At 35.0% G+C, this 18449-nt stretch overlaps 3 protein-coding genes and 1 non-coding gene across 4 annotated transcripts; 2 read left to right on the top strand and 2 right to left on the bottom strand.

The window, feature by feature from the left end:
- Window positions 1-2702: 2702 nt before the first annotated feature.
- On the top strand, window positions 2703-5695 carry LOC18032704 (haloacid dehalogenase-like hydrolase domain-containing protein At2g33255). Its single transcript, XM_006420342.2, has 5 exons — window positions 2703-3138; window positions 3571-3613; window positions 3820-3880; window positions 4731-4865; window positions 5107-5695. The coding sequence occupies exons 1-5, from the start codon at window positions 2784-2786 to the stop codon at window positions 5269-5271; spliced, it is 759 nt and encodes a 252-aa protein (XP_006420405.2). The 5' UTR covers window positions 2703-2783; the 3' UTR covers window positions 5272-5695.
- A 113-nt stretch (window positions 5696-5808) lies between these two features.
- TRNAK-CUU lies at window positions 5809-5881 on the bottom strand. The gene has a single exon. It is a non-coding gene; the product is annotated as a tRNA-Lys (tRNA).
- A 3-nt stretch (window positions 5882-5884) lies between these two features.
- Window positions 5885-8096, top strand: LOC18032201. Its single transcript, XM_006420341.2, has 3 exons — window positions 5885-6673; window positions 7126-7275; window positions 7553-8096. Exons 1-3 carry the CDS (start codon window positions 6119-6121, stop codon window positions 7691-7693), a joined length of 846 nt encoding a protein of 281 aa, XP_006420404.2. The 5' UTR covers window positions 5885-6118; the 3' UTR covers window positions 7694-8096.
- A 350-nt stretch (window positions 8097-8446) lies between these two features.
- LOC18032938 lies at window positions 8447-12701 on the bottom strand. Its single transcript, XM_024180745.1, has 7 exons — window positions 12043-12701; window positions 11839-11941; window positions 10920-11734; window positions 10639-10741; window positions 9759-10564; window positions 9019-9117; window positions 8447-8918 (listed from the first exon to the last, which is right to left on the bottom strand). The coding sequence occupies exons 1-7, from the start codon at window positions 12514-12516 to the stop codon at window positions 8784-8786; spliced, it is 2535 nt and encodes an 844-aa protein (XP_024036513.1). The 5' UTR covers window positions 12517-12701; the 3' UTR covers window positions 8447-8783.
- Between the last annotated feature and the right edge of the window lie 5748 nt (window positions 12702-18449).

Genomic DNA, 18449 nt, shown 5'->3' with positions numbered 1-18449 from the left:
TTGGACCATATGTGGAAAGCTAATCTCCACAGCTTTTGAAAAAAAAATAAATCTGAAATTATCAATGATGAATACACAAATATTACATAGTTCTATGATTTAAATGTTGTACCGAGTTTATAATCCAACATCCTCTGAAACTTGATGCAACATTGAAGCTCAATACATTTAAAACTATTGTTTTGCAATCAACCGTATAGCTCCCTTAAGGTTTGAATAAACAACAAAATTAGTTGATAAATTGTGCAAAATTTACAAGAATCTCCCCACTTAACGGTAGCAGTTGTGTTTTATTTATTTTTCATTTCTTAAGTTCTATGATCCATTTTTGAAACAAAATATTACATATTAAGCCTTACATAATAATGTTTATTAAACACACATAATTTTTCTTTTGAGAGATAACTAGACTTGTGATGAGTCATATTCAGGCACTTTCATGTCATGTTCTTACAATATTATGTTAAATTTTATACATCCGAAACCTTTCATTAATTTATTTGGGTTGAAAGAAATATAAAAATATTGAACCTATTCATTATTATTATTGTATTATCCGAACCGACATTTTCAACCTGTTCTTTTTAATAAATTTAAAATACAATATATTTTTAGTTTAAAACACATAACAATGCACAAAACAAATTTTTTAAAATAAAACTAAACGAAGGATAATCTTAATATTCTGCTTGTCTAACATTAATAAATAATATAGTAAAAATAATAACAATAATTTAGTTCTAGACACTGATATTGGTGATTAAAATCATGTTTAAAGTTTGGGTTTGGTCTTTCGGGAGAAGATAAATTCAGAAGAATGAGGCTGGTTTAAAGTTTAGACTGTAACTAGAATGTTGAAAAATAAAATAAAACTCATCTCCCTTCGTATTCGACCGCTGAAAAATCCACAAAACTACCAAAATACCCTTGTTTCCCGAAACCAACTTTGTCAAGTTATTTCTGTCTGCAAAATATGGCCGGACAAACCGACGAAGCCACACGGGCCCATGGTTTTGATTTCGAGACCGGACCGGGCTTGGCAGGAACACCGCCAGACCGGGCATAATATTTAAAAAACAATTTCTTTTTCTTTTTTTAAATGTTCTGATTGGCGTTGAATACTCACACTCGTACACATTAGAGCTGGCAAAACGGGTCATCGGGTCGTGTTCGTGTCGTGTCAGCTTCGTGTCGTGTCAAATTTAGGTCGACCCAAACCCGACCCATTTAATAATCGTGTCAAAATATTGAGACCCAAACCCGACACGGAAAAATAATCGGGTTACCCAATAATCCGTTTAATATCTATATATTGAACAAAAGTTACATCAAATATTTACACACTATCATACATACGTATGTACATACATACATACATAATTTATCAATATTATAAAATATACATATCTACCAATATATTACACATGTATACTATTGAGGTTTTAATTATATATATATATATATATAATATTATATATCAATATTATAAAATATACATATCTATCAATTTTTACACATTTATACTATTGAAGCTCTAAATGTATGTAAAATTTTATAAATAAAACATTGTGTTTATATTCACCCTTTTAAAGAATAAAAAAAAAAGAAAATCATCTCTAATATTTGAGTTTTAATTATAAGAATATGTAAATTATTTTAAAATAAAAAATATAATCGGGTCATTGATCGGGTAAATGGGTCAAGAATTTTAACCCAAACCCGACACGGAAAAAAATCGTGTTGACCCGGACCCGACCCATTTAATAATCGTGTTAAATTTGACGACCCATATCCATTTATTTATGTCGTGTTCGTGTCGGGTAATCGGGTCGTGTCAAATTTTGCCAGCTCTAGTACACATACTGACATTAACATACATACCCTGAAATAATTTTTTTTCTTAGCAAACAAACTCTTTCTGACTTACTCCGAAAATATGATTAGTATCAAATAATTTCATGCCATAATTTTTGGGTACTAGTGGATTGGGCATAGGACGTTTTTGATTGTTTTTTTTTTTTTTTTTTTGGTGATTTTTCCCCGTAGGATTTTGGTAGCATTTTTGCCTATTTTTGAGAAATTTTCTAATTAGTTAGTTTGAAAGAAAATTAAAATCCCCTTCTGTATATCAATCTCAAAATCAAAAAAATATTTAAAATTACTTGTCATCCAAAAAATTTTTATACAATATTTTTAACATAGTTTTATAAAATTATTTTTATAGATTTACAAAAAAATTATTTTAACAAAACACTCTAAAAATTATATATATATAACCTTGCAAAAGTAGAGTTATGAAGTTTCTATAGCTTACAACTCTAAATCAGTAAAATTTGTAAGCCAAAGTAATTTGAACCAAAGCAATTTTCAATTTGAGAGTTAAAAAAATTATTAATCAATAAACCAAAAACTAAAATTTTGTAAGAAAGTTCAACCCGACTCACAAAAATCCCCGGCCCGACCGGTCCTTTAGGCTTTAGCCCACCCTTAATTAAGCGGGGAAGTCCATTTACTCTTAACTAATTTGTTGCTTATTCAAACCATGGGGGAATTAACGGTTAATTTCAAAACAGTTTTTAAATATTTTAGTAAAATTACAAAAAAATAATGGACTTTTGTTTTATTTCCTTTTTTTTTTTTTTGGTCCCCTAAATTTATTTCATATTTTCATTTCCCACAAATATCTCCATCAAATGCTCTTATGCTCCACGCTTTCCCATCACTCACTCTCACTTCAAATTCCTTCACATTTCCTCTCAAAATATCAAAATCATCACAAATTCATGCCTTTATTTCTCTCAAAATCATTCCTCTTCCTCCCCACAAGACCCTTTTCCTCAATCTCCAACTTCACTTCGTACATGATGTCATCATTTTCACCTCCCAAACCCAAGACGCGCCTTCGGGGTGTCGTTTTCGACATGGACGGAACCCTAACGGTCCCCGTCATCGACTTCCCCGCAATGTACCGGGCCGTGCTTGGAGAAGACGAGTACAAGCGCGTTAAAGCTGAGAATCCGACTGGGATTGATATTCTTCACCATATTGAGAGCTGGAGCCCCGATTTGCAGCGCCATGCGTATCAAACTATCGCCGACTTTGAACGCCAGGGCCTTGATCGCCTTCAAATTATGCCTGGTGGGTTGTTTTTTTTTTTTTTAATGTATATTTTACATTTATTTTTTTAATTTTATGGGTTATTTAGAAAGCTCTCTTCTGATGCTTCTATTCTAGTTATGTGATTATAAGAATTTAAATTTGAAGTTAAGCATGAATGCTTTAGATTATTAGTGTTTAAGAGCGCATTTGGGCAAAGTACTTCCAAATAGAAGTGCTCTTCGGAAAAGAACTTCGGAAAACAAGTTTGTATTAGACACTTCTCATTCAAACCCAAAGTGAAATTTTGACCAATAGAGCCAAAAGTTATGATTTCGTGTCAAAGTATCTGGTAATGCTAAAAGTTCTCCACTCCCAATGGCGCCCTACCTTAGTTAATTTGATAAGTTTTTCCAATTTTTCATAGACATTATAATTAATTAAGGTTCTATTATGCGGTTAATGATGGTGCAGGTACAGCGCAACTTTGTGGGTTTCTTGATTCAAAGAAAATAAGGTCAAGTTCCATCGTGTTTAAGGTTTCCTTTTTTCGTCGTACATAAATAGACTATATGGTTTGTGGCTGCTTGAATTGGAGTGCTTTTTGTTAGACTGTATGGAGTTCTCCTTTTATTGACTGTTCACTTTGTTTCTGATAATGTTATGTGCTCACTTAAACTTGATTTTAGCTATGCTGACAATTTCTTTATTTCCTTTTTGCAGAAGAGGATTAATAACTCGCAATATTAAGGAAGCAGTTGATCTTTTTCATAACCAATTTGGGGTAATTTTTGCAAAGCATGAGAGATAATTTGTGTATCAGTTTTGTTGAATTTCACATGAAATTATTCACTAGAGCTGTTCTGCATGGAATTCTTCTTATTGTATTTGAAATGTGATGGGAATATCAAGAGAGAAGTCTAGCATTTCATGAGTATGTTCTGGAATTAGTCATTTTTCCTATGTGGCTTACCAATATGCACAAAATGCTATGGGTCCATGAATGTATCTGAATTGTCCTCTTCAATGTGGTAGGTTGGATATATTATATTTTTTCATGCAGTTCTAAAGGGGACCAACATACATGCCAAAGAAAATGGTTTATTGCTGTAGAAGCTGGGTTGAATAGTAAAAAAAAAAAAAAAAAAAAAAAAACAGTGATTTTGTTTGTATTTGTATTGCCATCTATTTCTCTACTGTCCACATCACCATGATTTTTGTGACTGTTTAACCTGGATTCCGCAATAATGGCACTATTACCCCATATGCATTATTGGTGGGTAACTACTTATGATAGGTTTAAACTGTTCTGTGATGTTAAAATAGAATAATGTAACCTTATTCAGTGTTGTTAGACTTCAAAGCTAGTCAGATTCTTTTGCCCTTTCCCATTATGTGTTATCTATAGGTAGGATAGCTCAAAACTGATGTGAGGGTTGTGTAAATTTCACTCCATGCATCCCTCTTGACTGAGCTTTGTCTAAGCTGTAATTGGCTTTAATTATCTGCTGATTCTCTATCTTAAGTATCCACACTTTCTGTGAGGGAGTTTTTGTCATGATCTTTGCTTTTGCAAAATTAATATTCTGTAAAGGTTGGCTTTATATCTTTTGTAATATCTGTCATTGCTGCAGATAACATTTTCTCCAGCACTAAGCAGGGAGTTTCGTCCTTATAAACCAGACCCTGGTCCACTACTTCATATCTGTTCAACGTGGGAAGTTCAACCCAATGAAGTCATGATGGTTGGTGATAGCCTTAAAGATGATGTAAGGTCTTATTCATGCTGAACAAATGTTTTTTTTTTTTTTGGTTCATTTGCTTTCTTCCTTCGTTTATACTAGCGGTATTCTAAATGGTATGCATTTAGATGATTAGGTCTCAATTGGCTTCACATAGCATCAAAAGATTTTCTTGTTTTCCCCTTAAAGTAACGATTAGATAAATTTTGGACCTCTAATTTCCCCGTTTCTTGTTTTCACAGATTGATGTTGTTTTTAACACATTCAGGTAGCTTGCGGAAAACGAGCAGGAGCATTCACATGCTTGCTTGATGAAACAGGGAGGTATAGCGCTGATGATTTCACAAAGTCAAATCTACAACCGGATTTCCGGGTGTCTTCACTGACTGAGGTTCTGTCAATATTGGAAGCAAACTTTGACCTGATTCCATGATTTTGAAACTCAATTGTTGGTGAATGATGGGCCCTTTAGTGGACAATCATGACAGATTGTGCTTTATCCAGGGAAGACTCAGACTAAGCTCCCTTGAAAAATTGAAAATAGAAGAAATCCCATTAATGGGAAGAATTAGGTAGGAATTATTGAATTCAATTCTTAAACAAAGGACGGTGCCCACTCTATAATCTGGCTTAAAGTCGGGGAATTAGGATTTTGTTTTCTGGTGGGATTATTGGCTGACAAAATAGCAACAATATGAAATAACAGAGGGGACATATGTCGATTATGTAGATTTTTTCTGCTATTTTGCGTTGTGTACGATTTCAAATCTCGTGTTTGTTAGCTTTGGCAATGAAGGCCACATTGTTGTACATGTAAGCCTCTTGTTTACGGGATTCTTAATTTTTCCCTTGTACCAAATGCTGTGATGAGGTTGAAGAAAACTAATACAGCCTCGTACTCTCTTGTTTTGAATGCATAAAGTCTAAAATCAAGGAAGAAAAAAAATAAGAAGGTGATAAAGCTATATCGCGCCCACCGTGGGGCTCGAACCCACGACCACAAGGTTAAGAGCCTTGCGCTCTACCGACTGAGCTAGACGGGCCATTTTCTATCGTGTTTGCTAAACTATTTTTAATCAATATATATATAAATATAAAAAAAAAAGCAGATTCTATTTGGCGCGTAAAGCCGTTGTAAACTAAATCCGTTACGTGTAAAAGCACCACGCGCCTCTCTCTCTATATAAATCTCTAAACCCCCATTGTAATCCCTCCCCTGTCTTTCCTTCCTAAAGCGAAAGAAATCAAAACCAAGGAAAGAACGAGAAGAAATAAGAACAATGAATCAAGAAATGGCCACCATCAATCACCCGCAAGAACAAGTTCTTGAAGAAGAAGAGCTCCTTCTCCTCCAAGAAACCGCCGCCATGAATGCATCCTCTTCATTCTTTAACGAACCGGCCGCCACCACCGACCGCTTCACCCACCTCCACCTCAATAACCACCATCGACCTCCATGCACCTGCTGTGGCTCCAACAAACGCCCCTCTTCTGAAAACCCCATCACCCACCTCCAACCAAACCCCAAGAAACCCAACACCACCACCACCCACTCTCTCTTTGGATTTTCAAAGATACCACTTTCTCCTCCTCCCTTGCTCCGCCGCTGCTCCTCTGATCCCTACATTCCGCCTCTTCCTCCGGTGGTGGAGGAGCCTCCGCTTTCGCCGCGGCTAAATGCGGAACCGGAGTGCCCTGGAACTCCGTTGTCGAATGCCATTGCTTCGAACAAGTTGCCTCCTCGCCCACCAACTTTAAGGAGATCCGTGTCTGAACTTTTGCCATCTCCGGCCAAGACTGTTTCCAGCTCTTCTTCAGATAACCCTCATGCCGAGGTCTCTTTCTTTCTTTCTTTTGTTCTTTTGCGGTGTATAATTATGTCAAGATTCTCGCTCTATCTTATGATTTTGTATTTACTGATTGTGTAATTGGATGAAGATTACTGGGCTTGTTGAAGTTTAAAGGTCTCTGTTTGACGTTGCAGGTTAAGAGTTCTTGTCATTTATAAATGTGTTTTTATGTTCTGGCTATTGGGTAAAGCTTTTCAATTGTAAACTTGATTCTGGTGTTTAGAGACTAATTATCATGTGATTTTATATTTGGTACTGATGCTATTTTATGGGTCAAATGTGAAGAGGGTGGTAATACAGTGGTTTGATCTCAATTCTGATTTTCTTGGTTGTTTACGTGCTTAAAGATTTTCACTTCTTTGTTGTCTCTGTGGATGATAGTTCATGAGTGATCTTAATTCTGCGATTGAAACTGTTATGTGCTTTGTTTATGGTAGTGGGTAAGGAAGATGAGGGATTGCATGAGGGAAATGAGCCGCAAGTGTGTTGAACTTTTGGGTGATGAGGAAGATACTGCCAATGAAGACATAAACAACGATAACAGCAGTCATGGCGTAAACAAGGAGAGCAACAATAATGCAATTATGGTATCAATTTCTTTCATGCTATTGTCCTTGCTATTCAGTGTTTAAATGCTGATGAAACTGATGAAAGAAAATTCGTGTCTTAAGACCTGTTTGGGGCAGCTGCGCGCCAAACGGGTCTTTAGTACTATTACTGATTTTCTTTAAATGCTGATGAAACTGAAGAAAGAAAATTTGTGTCTTAGTACTATTTCTGATATTCTTTAAGAAATTTGCCACTGCCAGTTTGATGTGCAATGATCAAAAAGCTCTTAACTGTAAGTGACTTTGTGTTCTGTAGGACAATTCTGAGGAAGGATGTGTTGAAGCTGTGAGTGTGCAGAAGAAAGGGGAGGCCTTGATCCTTCATTTCAAGTGCCCATGTGGCACTGGATATCAGATTCTTCTCTTAGAAGGGAACTGCTACTACAAGCTCATGTAGACTAAACATCTAATTGGCTCGGATAGGCTGATAACCACTGTTCATTGAGTACTTATCATTTGCTGGGTTTCAGTTCCTTGGTACAAACAGCTTCTTGGTACCCGCATCAATTCAAATCTTTTATGTTCAAATTTATTTTGTCAGGAGAATTTCCCTTTTTTTTTGGTCTTTTGATGATTCCATCTTAAGATAGAGTTCTAGTTATTCTTTAGGATAGTTGCGATGCTCATCATTCAGAGATTACAGTTTCTGAATTTTTCTGATAGTGTTTGTAAATAAACCCATTTAGCGATTGTTCCTCGATATCAGTTAATTTGGTAGCCAATTCCAATACTGAGGGATCAGTGGTTAGTTCAGCAGCTCAGTTAGTGCCAAAATGACTATTTTCTGAACTGTTGAGGAAAGCAGCATGTACCGATGTACGTTGTTGAATAAAATGAATGTTTGAAATCAGAATTATTATGAAAATGCATACTTTCTGTGTATGTCTCCCATTAATTAGTTTAAGAATAGAATTATTGACCAAGAGCGTAACGTCTTCCTCATTTGAATGGACAGAAACAGAACATACCACTTCCTCTAATTCAGCAAATGACTTTCCACTTCCAGTATTCAAATTCGGACCTGAGGCAGCAATATGATACTACAAAGAGAAATGATGCAAAAGCATAGTAATTTTTCACTCTTTTTTAGGTATTGTATTACTATCCCAGGAATAATTTTTTTTAATTGTCTTTTATATATTTCAAACTTTAACTAAAAACAATTGTCAACAATTGATAATATTTGGTACATATCACATATGAATGTCAAGAATTTTTCTCTAAGAATTTGAGCACATTTTTTCCTGTCACAATGCAATGCACACGGCACAACTAAAATAAGATCTCATACTTGAGCGTCCAAGCATTCCAATAACATTGGATGCAAGTACGTTTAAATGCAAGAACGGGCGAAACTGTGAGCAAGTTCCTTATCTACATGTTCCAACAAGTTATCTGTGAAAGGAAGATCTGTGTTTGAAGATAGAAACTCCTTGGATGCGCATAGAAACATGCCTACAAACCGTCAAATTTTCACCACGTTTCCATCATATCTCTCTTTCGGCCAACATTATTTTTCTCTTTGTCTTTCCTAATCCAGAATATTTTCTTGGCAAGTCTGGCTTTGTAATCACTTTTTCTTCGACATAATTGGCAAATCTCACCCTTGGTCCCTGAGTGCACTACAAGAAACAAGATGAATGCTGTTGTTACATGTTGAGATCAAAGTGAATATTAAAAAGGAACTGATTAATGCTAGAAGAAAATTGAAGGTAAACTTACAGTGACCCTGCAATGAATGTTGAGATCAAAATTCATTTCGCTAAGGCGGTTTTGTGCCAGTGCTTCCACTTCAGATGCTCTTTTACAAACTTCTTTTATCTGATTTCAAAAACATATGAACTTCAAATAAGAAATTTCAAGTATCCGACGTGCCAAAATTTTCAATTAGAAAAATTTCTAATAGATCTGGATTCAAATTAAACAACAATAATTTTCAGCAAATACAGATTAAAATGGTACATTGGGCATCCAAAGCAAGATTCAAGAGCTTGGAACAAGAGTAATGTGTAATCATATGCTAGACATCCAGTGAATGATCAAATCACAATTAATGTCACTGACCTTAGTCTGAATTTTATAAGATAAAGCTCTTTTAATATTCAATTGCATGTTTTCACGGACTAAAGCTGAAGGTTCACTCCTGGATATGAACGAGTAACCTTTCTCATTATCTAACCAAGCTACTTCAAATGTAGGCCAGTTTGTAGGAAATATTAGTTGAGAATCCAAGTCTACCTATGTTTTGTGTCTACTAGCATAGAATAATCCAGAGCACGCCATGATGTGTTTGTAAACAGAACTTTGATAAGTTTGTACTAATTATGCCAATATTTCTTAAAAAAAAAAGAAGCTAGAGTACCAACCATGAAGCAGTCACTGAAAATAATCGAAAGTAGCCCGCTATAATAGACAGAGAAGTTACAGAAGAAAACTGTATCTAATGTTTATACAGTACTAACCTGACTGCCACTGACAAGAGCATGACCATCGGTGCTGAAAGGAGATTTTTCCAACATATTCCGTATGTATGATAGTTCCTTAATCAGATCTAAACACACTTCTTCAGCATCTTGCATCTGATTTCTTGAGAACTCAAATGCCTTCTCTGCGTGCAGGCGAAAGGAAGAACAGTTCAAGCAAGTGCAGAGCCCTCTGCATCCTCGGGGATTTCTTTTAAGAATCCCTTTCTTAAAAACAGGAGCAGAAGTATTCAAACAAAAAGAAGTTGCATGGAGGGATGATTTCTGATGCAAGCTATCTGCTTCAATTGGCTTTGCATCATCGCTAACTTCTATTGCTGGATTACTGCAATCCTCTTCGATACTCAAAGATGATGGAGGTGATGATGCCTCTTTATCATCTTTTGTCCAGAAAGATCCAGAAGTAGAATGAGGACGTAATTGGGTGCCTGACAGAATAATTTCATGATTTATATCCATGATTTCAGGGCCACTCTCCAACTTCCTACCTGTATCTGATATATCCTGTTCAAAATGAACATCCTGCTCCTGCTGCTTATTAAGTGGATTCAGAGATTCATTAACATCTTTTAATAGTTTTGAATTTATTTCTTGATCATTTGAAGAAGCATCTGCTGCTAAGATTGGCAAAGCATTACAGTGACCAGTGCAATGCGCGGCATGGCAATCATTACCTTTAGGATTTCCACAGGGTATTTCTTGATAATCAGAAACAAAAGATGGTGAAGGAGGATTTGCTTCTAATTTTTTCTCAAGTTTCAGAACATGGTCCTTTCTAGAAACACCTAAAAGATAAATAGATGAAACGTTAGCTTCCTAGAATACAGCCCCAATCATAAGAAATAAAAACAGAACTTACAGGAACTAGCTTCTGCAACATCTTTCAAAAACGGAAGCATCCTTCTATAACTCACTGAACCTGGAGTTCTGAATAACTTCAACCGTGAGAGTTGCTTGATACCCTATCAACAGAACAAGAACAATTTAGCACATAAGATGGTATATTCTCAGCCTAATAATGAAAGTAAAACAGTATTGCCTAATTGATATATCCTCCGTGATAATATCCAGCCAAAATAATACTGATTTCTTCAAATGAGCTATAAGATCGTAATATTTAAAAGGATAAAAGTATCTTACCTGTTTTCTCCTGCGGCTGGAGCCAGTTGCTTTGTCATTAGCAGGGATATTGCTTCTATGGCTACTTCCAATTGAAGGCTTCCCAGGAATATCATCCTCATTATGCATACATTTTTTAATACCACCATTTTGAGCCACTTCAGGCTTACCAAAGATGTCACCATCTGGTGATGTCCTTGGGGTGTAATCTTTATTTGTGTTGTCAATCTGGTCCAGAACCTCACCATTGTGATAATCTTTTTGCTCTGCATTACTTAAGCTCTCATTCAGCTCCCCATCAGACAGGTTTGAATCTCCATCATTTGGAATGCTAACTGCAGAAGAACCACCTAGATCAAATTTATGAACATCTTCAATTTCAGACTGCATTGTGTCATCAAAACGCTTCCCATCCTCATTATCTTTACCAGAATTGCACTTCTCCTCCATGGCCAAGGACTCACCACAGATCAAATTGTTCATATTTTCAGGATTAGCAACACCAATATTTTCTGTTTCCTCAGTAGCCATCAACTTTCCGTCGCAGGAACTAAACAAGACCGAGTTATTCTTGAAGTTTAATTTCTCAATTCCTCCTTTCAGAATTGGCTTTGACCACTCATCAACCATTGAAATCAAGGCATGAGAAAATTGTTGAGCCTTGCAGGGTTCTTCAATGCACTCAAAGGGAGTTGAGTTCGATCGATTACCAGAATCCAGATTATTACTTTTGGCGGGACCAATTTCTGTCGTCGGTTTATTTATCAAATTTTCACGACCGTGAGAAGTTAAAAGTGTCTTTTCTTCTACAACCATTTTTTCACCACCTACAGACACTATTTAAAAGAAAGTTCATGAATCTTTTAGTAAAACATAATATGTGCAAACAAATTGTTACAGAAATTTAATAATATAGAATATAGAGAAGCTTAGAAATTACCAGAATTTTCTTCTGAGATATCCATCAGAAAGGGGAGCAGTCTTCTATAACTGACCGAACCTGGTGCTTTAAAAAGCTTAACTCGAGAGCACGGCCTAAGAAACTGGATACATTTAACAAACCCAGAACAAATCAAATCATTCTATGCCAAATGAATAATTATTATTATGAAAAAAATAAATAACATAAAATGTCAGCTCTTACTGATTTGATCCTAGAATTCTTCTGATCGATTTCATTTGATTGCTTCTCCGGAACAGATCCCACATTAGGGTTTCCATCTTCCTCCGCCACTTTGGTATCAACAAAAAAGTCAATATCTGGCGGTGTTGATTGAGCAGATTCTTCAACCGAACCCTCTTCGACCTTTTTGGGCTCGAAAAAAGAATTCATTGGGAACCTCTTTGAGAAAACACGTTTTGTGCGTAGATCTTTGATTAAAATGCAAGACACGTCGTCATCACCACCGTCGACACTACTGGAAGAATCTTGACGCAGAGCTGTTCTTCTGCGTTTCTCGGAAACCGGTAGAGGAAAAGAATCGAAGCGGACCCGGCCGGAGCGGTTGCGATGAAGGCACATTTCGGATTTGCTGCGAGTGAACATCCCCACCGTCGGATGAAGATCATTGGCCGTAGCAGCACGTTTCATGGAGCTCAGCTTTCGTTCTTCGGCCATGGATTGCTGGGTTCAGTACCGCAGAGAGAGAGACGTACAGTCACACACGGTCAGAAAGATTTAACCTGGCGCGAAAGAATGCGGAGATAGGTTTCGGTAGGGCCTAGTTCCATTTCTGGCGGGAGAAGTGCGCGGGTAAAGTGCTCTGTTTTGGCGGGAAGTGCTTTGTTTTGGCGGGAAACTGGAAGGAACTGGGAAAGGTCAACTATCTTATGATGACTAGATTTTATTTTAAAATGCTATCGCCGCTGGGTACAATCGCTCAGCAGCCACGCGGGTTTTCATCTAAATAATACAATTATGCAATTATAAATTAAATATTAAAAAATAATAACTTTTTTAGAAAAAAAAGTTTATATCTAGTAATTTCCTATGGCACTGCACTTTTAATTGTTATTATTAGTATTATTATTAGTGTAACTAATTATAATAATTATTATAATTAAACATTTATAAGAGTAATTATTTAATTTTGTAATACAGACAAAATTGAAATTTCAAAATTTAAAAAAGGGCAACATGGTAAATTTAAGGAATGGAAATAACATTCCCACTCCTTCATATAGATGAAATTCTCATTTCTCGATCTCAAATTTGGTGAGTCTCACTAATTCCATTTTATTTTTTAAATGTAAAATAAGTAAGCAAACAATAGAATCATTTTCATTCCTCCATTTCAATTTCCCAATCTAAGAAATAAATGCAAATTTAAATGTTATGTAATTCAAAGAATAATGTCCCAAAAAGTTTACTATTTAATGGTTTAAGAAATAATCAAAGTACTTCCTTTGCCTTTGTCGGAGTTTGAGTTTTAAATAAGTTTTCATTTAATTATTTAATAGACCGTTTAATTATTGGGTGTGGATATTTCTACCCAACTATTTTTATAAATCCACGCCACATGCATAACATAAGTTTTCATAAATTACATTATAGAACAAGAATGTTTAGTTTTTGGTGAATTTAAAAAATTGTTATAAAATAGTATATGAAAATAAAGCAGTATAAGTGCATTTGGTTGTTTGTCTGACGATTTAGAGATAATGAAATAGAATGATAAAATAATTTAATGAAACCTTTTTCAATATCTAATTATTTAAATGGTTTTTCATTATTATAATTATAGATGTTAATTTTAACAAATAACATAAACAACTAAAACAGTTACAAAAGGGCATATTTTATTTAATTATAATATTGGATAATTTATATGCATAAATTATAGATGATATATAATTATAGTGATTGGATATTCGTTCAAACACTAATTATTATTATCAGTAAAGAATTAAAATAATATTGGCGTACTATTTTTAAAATTTATTAGCATATTATAAAAAGAAAAAGTTAAATTATAACATAAATAAATAATATACTATTAACCAAGTGAGTAGATTGTGAGACCTATGCACTATTGTTCACAAACAAAAAGCATGAAAGTTGTAACTTTAGTGGGATCCAGAAAAAACAAAAATAAGAAAACGTTAAAAAGTTGTTTTCACTTTCCTTTGTTAAAGTGAAGTGAAAAACAAGGTGATGGTTTGATTTTCATTAGAAAATTGAAAAAGGTCTTGTTTAGTCCTTAACAAACACATTTTCTTATTTTGCGTTGTTGTAAAATAAAAATTAACAGACATATAAAAGTACCAAAAACTTCTTTTATTAATATTAAAATGCATTTGTTAGCTAACTTGTAGGTCATGTCTATTATGCGTCCTCTAGGTAGGGTGACAAAAAAGTCTACACCGGTCCTCACACATGAGGGATTAAACAAAGGGTCAAGAAAAAAAAATATGGGCCACGTCTAAATCTATTCTTTTTTTTTAAAAAATAAATTTATAAATTAAAATTAAAAAAATAACATAAAAATTAAAAAATTAAATTCTTAATATATAAATCAACGATGATTCAAAAAAATTAAAATTATAATACAAAACTCTCTCTTATTCTTTAATTAATTAAGAAAGTATTTGAATTAGAGAATTCAATATTAAAAAAAATAAATTTATAAACCTTTATTTATTTTATTTATTATTTTACTTTGAAATAGTTATTTTCTTTAATTTATTTATAATTATAATAATTTATTGATTATTAATTCATTTTAAATTTATAATAATTTTAAAAAAATTAAAAAAATAAATAAAATCTCAAATCCGACCCTCACGCTTATCTTAAAGTGGGCTTGAGTCTAGACTTGCAAAAGCCTATCTCAAGCCCGCTTTTTGCCGGGCACCTCTTTTAGCGGCCTAACCGTTAGATGAAAAGCATCTCGATCTTGCGGTGATTAAGTGGTCATGTGACGCACTAAACGTACCAAGGATGGCGGTGAAGAAAGGGTAACTGTTTTTTAGCAAGAATGTATGATGTCAGCAGCAAGAATTATATTTATCTACAGCATCAGCATGTATGTTACTGGGAACAGCAACTACGATAAAGCAACTGATTTGTTAGAAACAACAAATCTGACATCAGTATCAATTTTTTTTTTTTTTTTTGGGTCAATTCCAACATAAAAGATGTTGTAGTAGTAAGAAGGTCATAAATAACAACAAATTGGTCCTCTTGGTGTCAAACGCAGACAGTCATGGCAATCAAATAAGTGATCAGAAATTACTTTTGTTTAATTTCAGTAATAAATTTATTTGTTTAGTCAAAGGAGAAATTTCATTAATCACACAAATGGGAAACGAATTATGTTTCAAGTCAAAAAAGGTTTTTGCTTCCTTCGACTAACGCCCATTAACCAGCGTCTTCTGCACGGCCTAGCTTCCCCAAACTTCACATACCGACGTACGCATGAAATGCCATACTACGACTTGCAGCATATAACAACTGCTCAGTGCTCATCAATGAAATCTATTATAGTGTGATATTTTTATAGTCATTAAGGTGCTTACAACTTCATTACTTACTAGGTGGGGAACGAAATAAGTTAGCTACGATGTCATCACATACTTAACAAAGCTACAATATAAGTTCGGCAGACATTTTAATTATCACAGAGTACCACAACATTCTTTCAAGTTCAAAAAAGCATTAAATTCTTGGAAAAATAATCCTCAAGTAGTAGGTGGTATAGAATAACTAATGCTGAAGCAGGGGAAGATAGTGGGCTAGAATAACTAAAAGTGAAAATTATTTTTTATCAAGAATATTTGATTAAAGATGATGGGAAGTTGGAAAGAGTTTACAAGTGGAATTTTTTTTTTGTTCTTTGCTTCATTGCTTCAATTGGAGACATGGTCATGTATTCATAGGCCTTAGGACAAACACTCACCACACATCACCACACATTTACATTTTTCTCTATAGCTAATTTTTAACTACAACTTTTGTTTAGATATTTATAGATGCCTCAATAATATACAAGTATTGTTAAAAATATTTTTTAGATGCTTAGATATTTCTAACATCCGTAGATATTTTTTTGAAGATATTTTGTAGATACCTAAATATTTCTCTAGATTACAAATTAATATTTCAACACATCCTGTTAATTTGATCCCAGACAGAATACAAACCCAGAAGTACTTTTCCTGTCATCAACAGATCCGGCCCAATCGCTGTCGGTGTAGCCAGTCACGTTACTTTTCGCCTCCTGAACGTATTTAATTCCAAAATCCTTGGTTCCTTTGACATATCATAAGAGATCTTTTTAGCTCCTGCGGAATGAAGCTTGCTTGGCTCATGCATATACCTCGACACTATGCTTACTGCATTCACTACGTCAGGCCTTGTGTCGATTAGATAAATCAGCAATCCAGCAAGGCTGCGATAAGTTGATGCATTGACCTTCTCAGCACCATATTCCTTTAAAATTTTTTCATTGGTTCCCATTGTAGTTTCTGCCAGATTGCAGTCAGTCATTTTGTATTTCTTCAACAAGTCTTCAACATATTTTCCTTGTGAATTAAAAATGTCTTCTTCTGACTGAGTTACCTATATGCCCAGAAAATATCTCATGAGACTAAGATCGTTCATCTCGTACTCTTGCATCATAGCATTCTTGAACTCCTCTGCAAGTTTTGGATTTGTGCTCTTGTAGATATCCAGATAGAGTGATGGTTCACTGAACTTCTCTTGAACCCATGCTGACAAAAGTATTGATCAATTTTATTGTTCCAGGCCCATGGTGCCTGCTTTAGCTTGTACAGTGCCTTTTTCAGGCGATACATTTTTTCTTCTTTATCCTTCTGTATGTAGCCTTATGGTTGCTCCACGTAGACCTCTTCTTGCAGCTCTCAATTTAGAAAGGCTGATTTCACATCTAGCTAATAAACTTTAATATTTAACTATGCGGCTATGGCCTATGGCAAAGACTGTCCGTAACCCATTTATATTCTTTGATGGCGACTTCAAGTTTTTGTGGTTCGATTATAATGAGTGCCATGTCACATACATCATACATCTCTCTGAGGGAGCACATTCTCCTGGGTGATGGAGACCTTGAGCTTGCAGGACTTACTTCTGCTGTAGCTGCTGTAAGTGCTTGCTTCCTCAATTATGGGAACTATGGCTTTTTCTTCAAGTACTGTTGAAACTTCAGAACCATTAGTTTCTCAACTCCAAGTCTTCATTTCATCAAATATGACATCTCTGGAAATCACCAGCCTCTGTTTTTGGACTCAACAGCCTGTATCATTTGGATACATCACTATACCCAATGAACGAATATTTTTCTCAGTTCTCATCAAACTTCTCTCTCTGCTATGACGGAGTGTGAGCACGTACAATACTCCGAAACAGCTTACTTTTGGTTTTCATCCACGCTTTAAATGGAATCTTGTTTACTACTATTTTTGTAGGAGATCTATTGAGCACGTTGACTGTTGTGTGGACAGCTTCTTCCCAAAGCTTGTTGGGCAGTCTTTTCGCCTTTAATGTGGTTCTAGCCATCTCAACGATCGTTCTATTCATTCAGTCTACAACACCATTTTGCTGAGGGGTACAACGGACGGTCAGTTCTCTTTTAATTCCATGCTCTTGGCAGTAACTTGTGAACTCCTTAGGAGTAAATTCTCTATCATGATCTGTTCTGAACACCTTCAGCTCTTCTGTACTCTGCTTTTCAGCTAATGCCTTGAACAGTCAAAAAATGGTAAAGGCTTCTGACTTCTAGCTTAGAAAGTACACCCACATGTGCCTGCTGTAATCATCTACAAAAAGTAGAAAATATCTTTTTGATTAATTGATGGAGTTTGAGCTCATCTGCAGATATCTGCGTGAACTGACTCAAGTAGGGCCTTGGCTCTCCAGGAAGACTGGTTGTTAAGGAGGCTCACCAAGCATACAGAGAAACCACATATTTGGCACATGTGATTTGATATTCAGTCAGCTTAGCAGTTAGGAGTTAGAGTGACAGCTCAGCTAAGTTTGTTATGTACTCTCTGTATTCTGTTAGTATCGTTTTGGTAATGCTCTGTGTTAGTTGTATGTGTATATAATCATTTCAACTGAGATTTGTAACTAAGTTTTTTAGTCTTGAAATAATAAGGAAAATAACAGAGATCTGGAATATTCATTTTCTTTCATTTTCTCGATATCCAAACAAATCTATCAGCTCAGTTTTTAACATTTCAACATGGTATTAGAGCTAAACAGAGCAAGCTCTAGTAATCAGCAAACACCTAACGCAAATCAATACACTCAAATCAATTTCTCTTTCACGAATCCAATCAAATTAGATTGCTCAAACTATCTACTATGGCGTTCACAAGTTCTAGCTTCAATTAGAGGAAATCGACTGGAGGACTTCATCACAGGAGACAAACCAACACCTGAGAAATATCTCCTTCTTGCTGGAGCTAATGGATCTACTCAGAAGATTGATAATCCAGAATATCAGAATTGGAGATCACTAGATCAAACTTTACTCGGATGGTTGTTATCATCAATAAATGAAGGTACTCTAAGTCTTGTTATAAGTTGTG

The sequence above is a fragment of the Citrus clementina genome, unplaced genomic scaffold, assembly GCF_000493195.1.
Source record: "Citrus clementina cultivar Clemenules unplaced genomic scaffold, Citrus_clementina_v1.0 scaffold_9, whole genome shotgun sequence".
Classification (NCBI taxonomy): domain Eukaryota; kingdom Viridiplantae; phylum Streptophyta; class Magnoliopsida; order Sapindales; family Rutaceae; genus Citrus; species Citrus x clementina.
The sequence above is the reverse complement of the archived record's forward strand: the minus strand, read 5'-3'. Positions and strand labels throughout refer to the sequence as shown.

Excerpts from the sequence above, each read along its gene's own strand:
- LOC18032938 (XM_024180745.1), bottom strand. The coding sequence starts at position 12,516 with ATGGCCGAAGAACGAAAGCTGAGCTCCATGAAACGTGCTGCTACGGCC. Across the intron at positions 9,118-9,758 it reads CTCTTGTCAGTGGCAGTCAG|ATAAAAGAAGTTTGTAAAAG; the intron begins GTTAGTACTGTA and ends TTTTGAAATCAG. Across the intron at positions 8,919-9,018 it reads ACATTCATTGCAGGGTCACT|TGCACTCAGGGACCAAGGGT; the intron begins GTAAGTTTACCT and ends TGTTTCTTGTAG.
- LOC18032704 (XM_006420342.2), top strand. The coding sequence starts at position 2,784 with ATGCCTTTATTTCTCTCAAAATCATTCCTCTTCCTCCCCACAAGACCC. Across the intron at positions 3,614-3,819 it reads CTTGATTCAAAGAAAATAAG|AAGAGGATTAATAACTCGCA; the intron begins GTCAAGTTCCAT and ends TCCTTTTTGCAG. Across the intron at positions 4,866-5,106 it reads GTGATAGCCTTAAAGATGAT|GTAGCTTGCGGAAAACGAGC; the intron begins GTAAGGTCTTAT and ends TAACACATTCAG.
- LOC18032201 (XM_006420341.2), top strand. The coding sequence starts at position 6,119 with ATGAATCAAGAAATGGCCACCATCAATCACCCGCAAGAACAAGTTCTT. Across the intron at positions 6,674-7,125 it reads CAGATAACCCTCATGCCGAG|TGGGTAAGGAAGATGAGGGA; the intron begins GTCTCTTTCTTT and ends TGTTTATGGTAG. Across the intron at positions 7,276-7,552 it reads GCAACAATAATGCAATTATG|GACAATTCTGAGGAAGGATG; the intron begins GTATCAATTTCT and ends TGTGTTCTGTAG.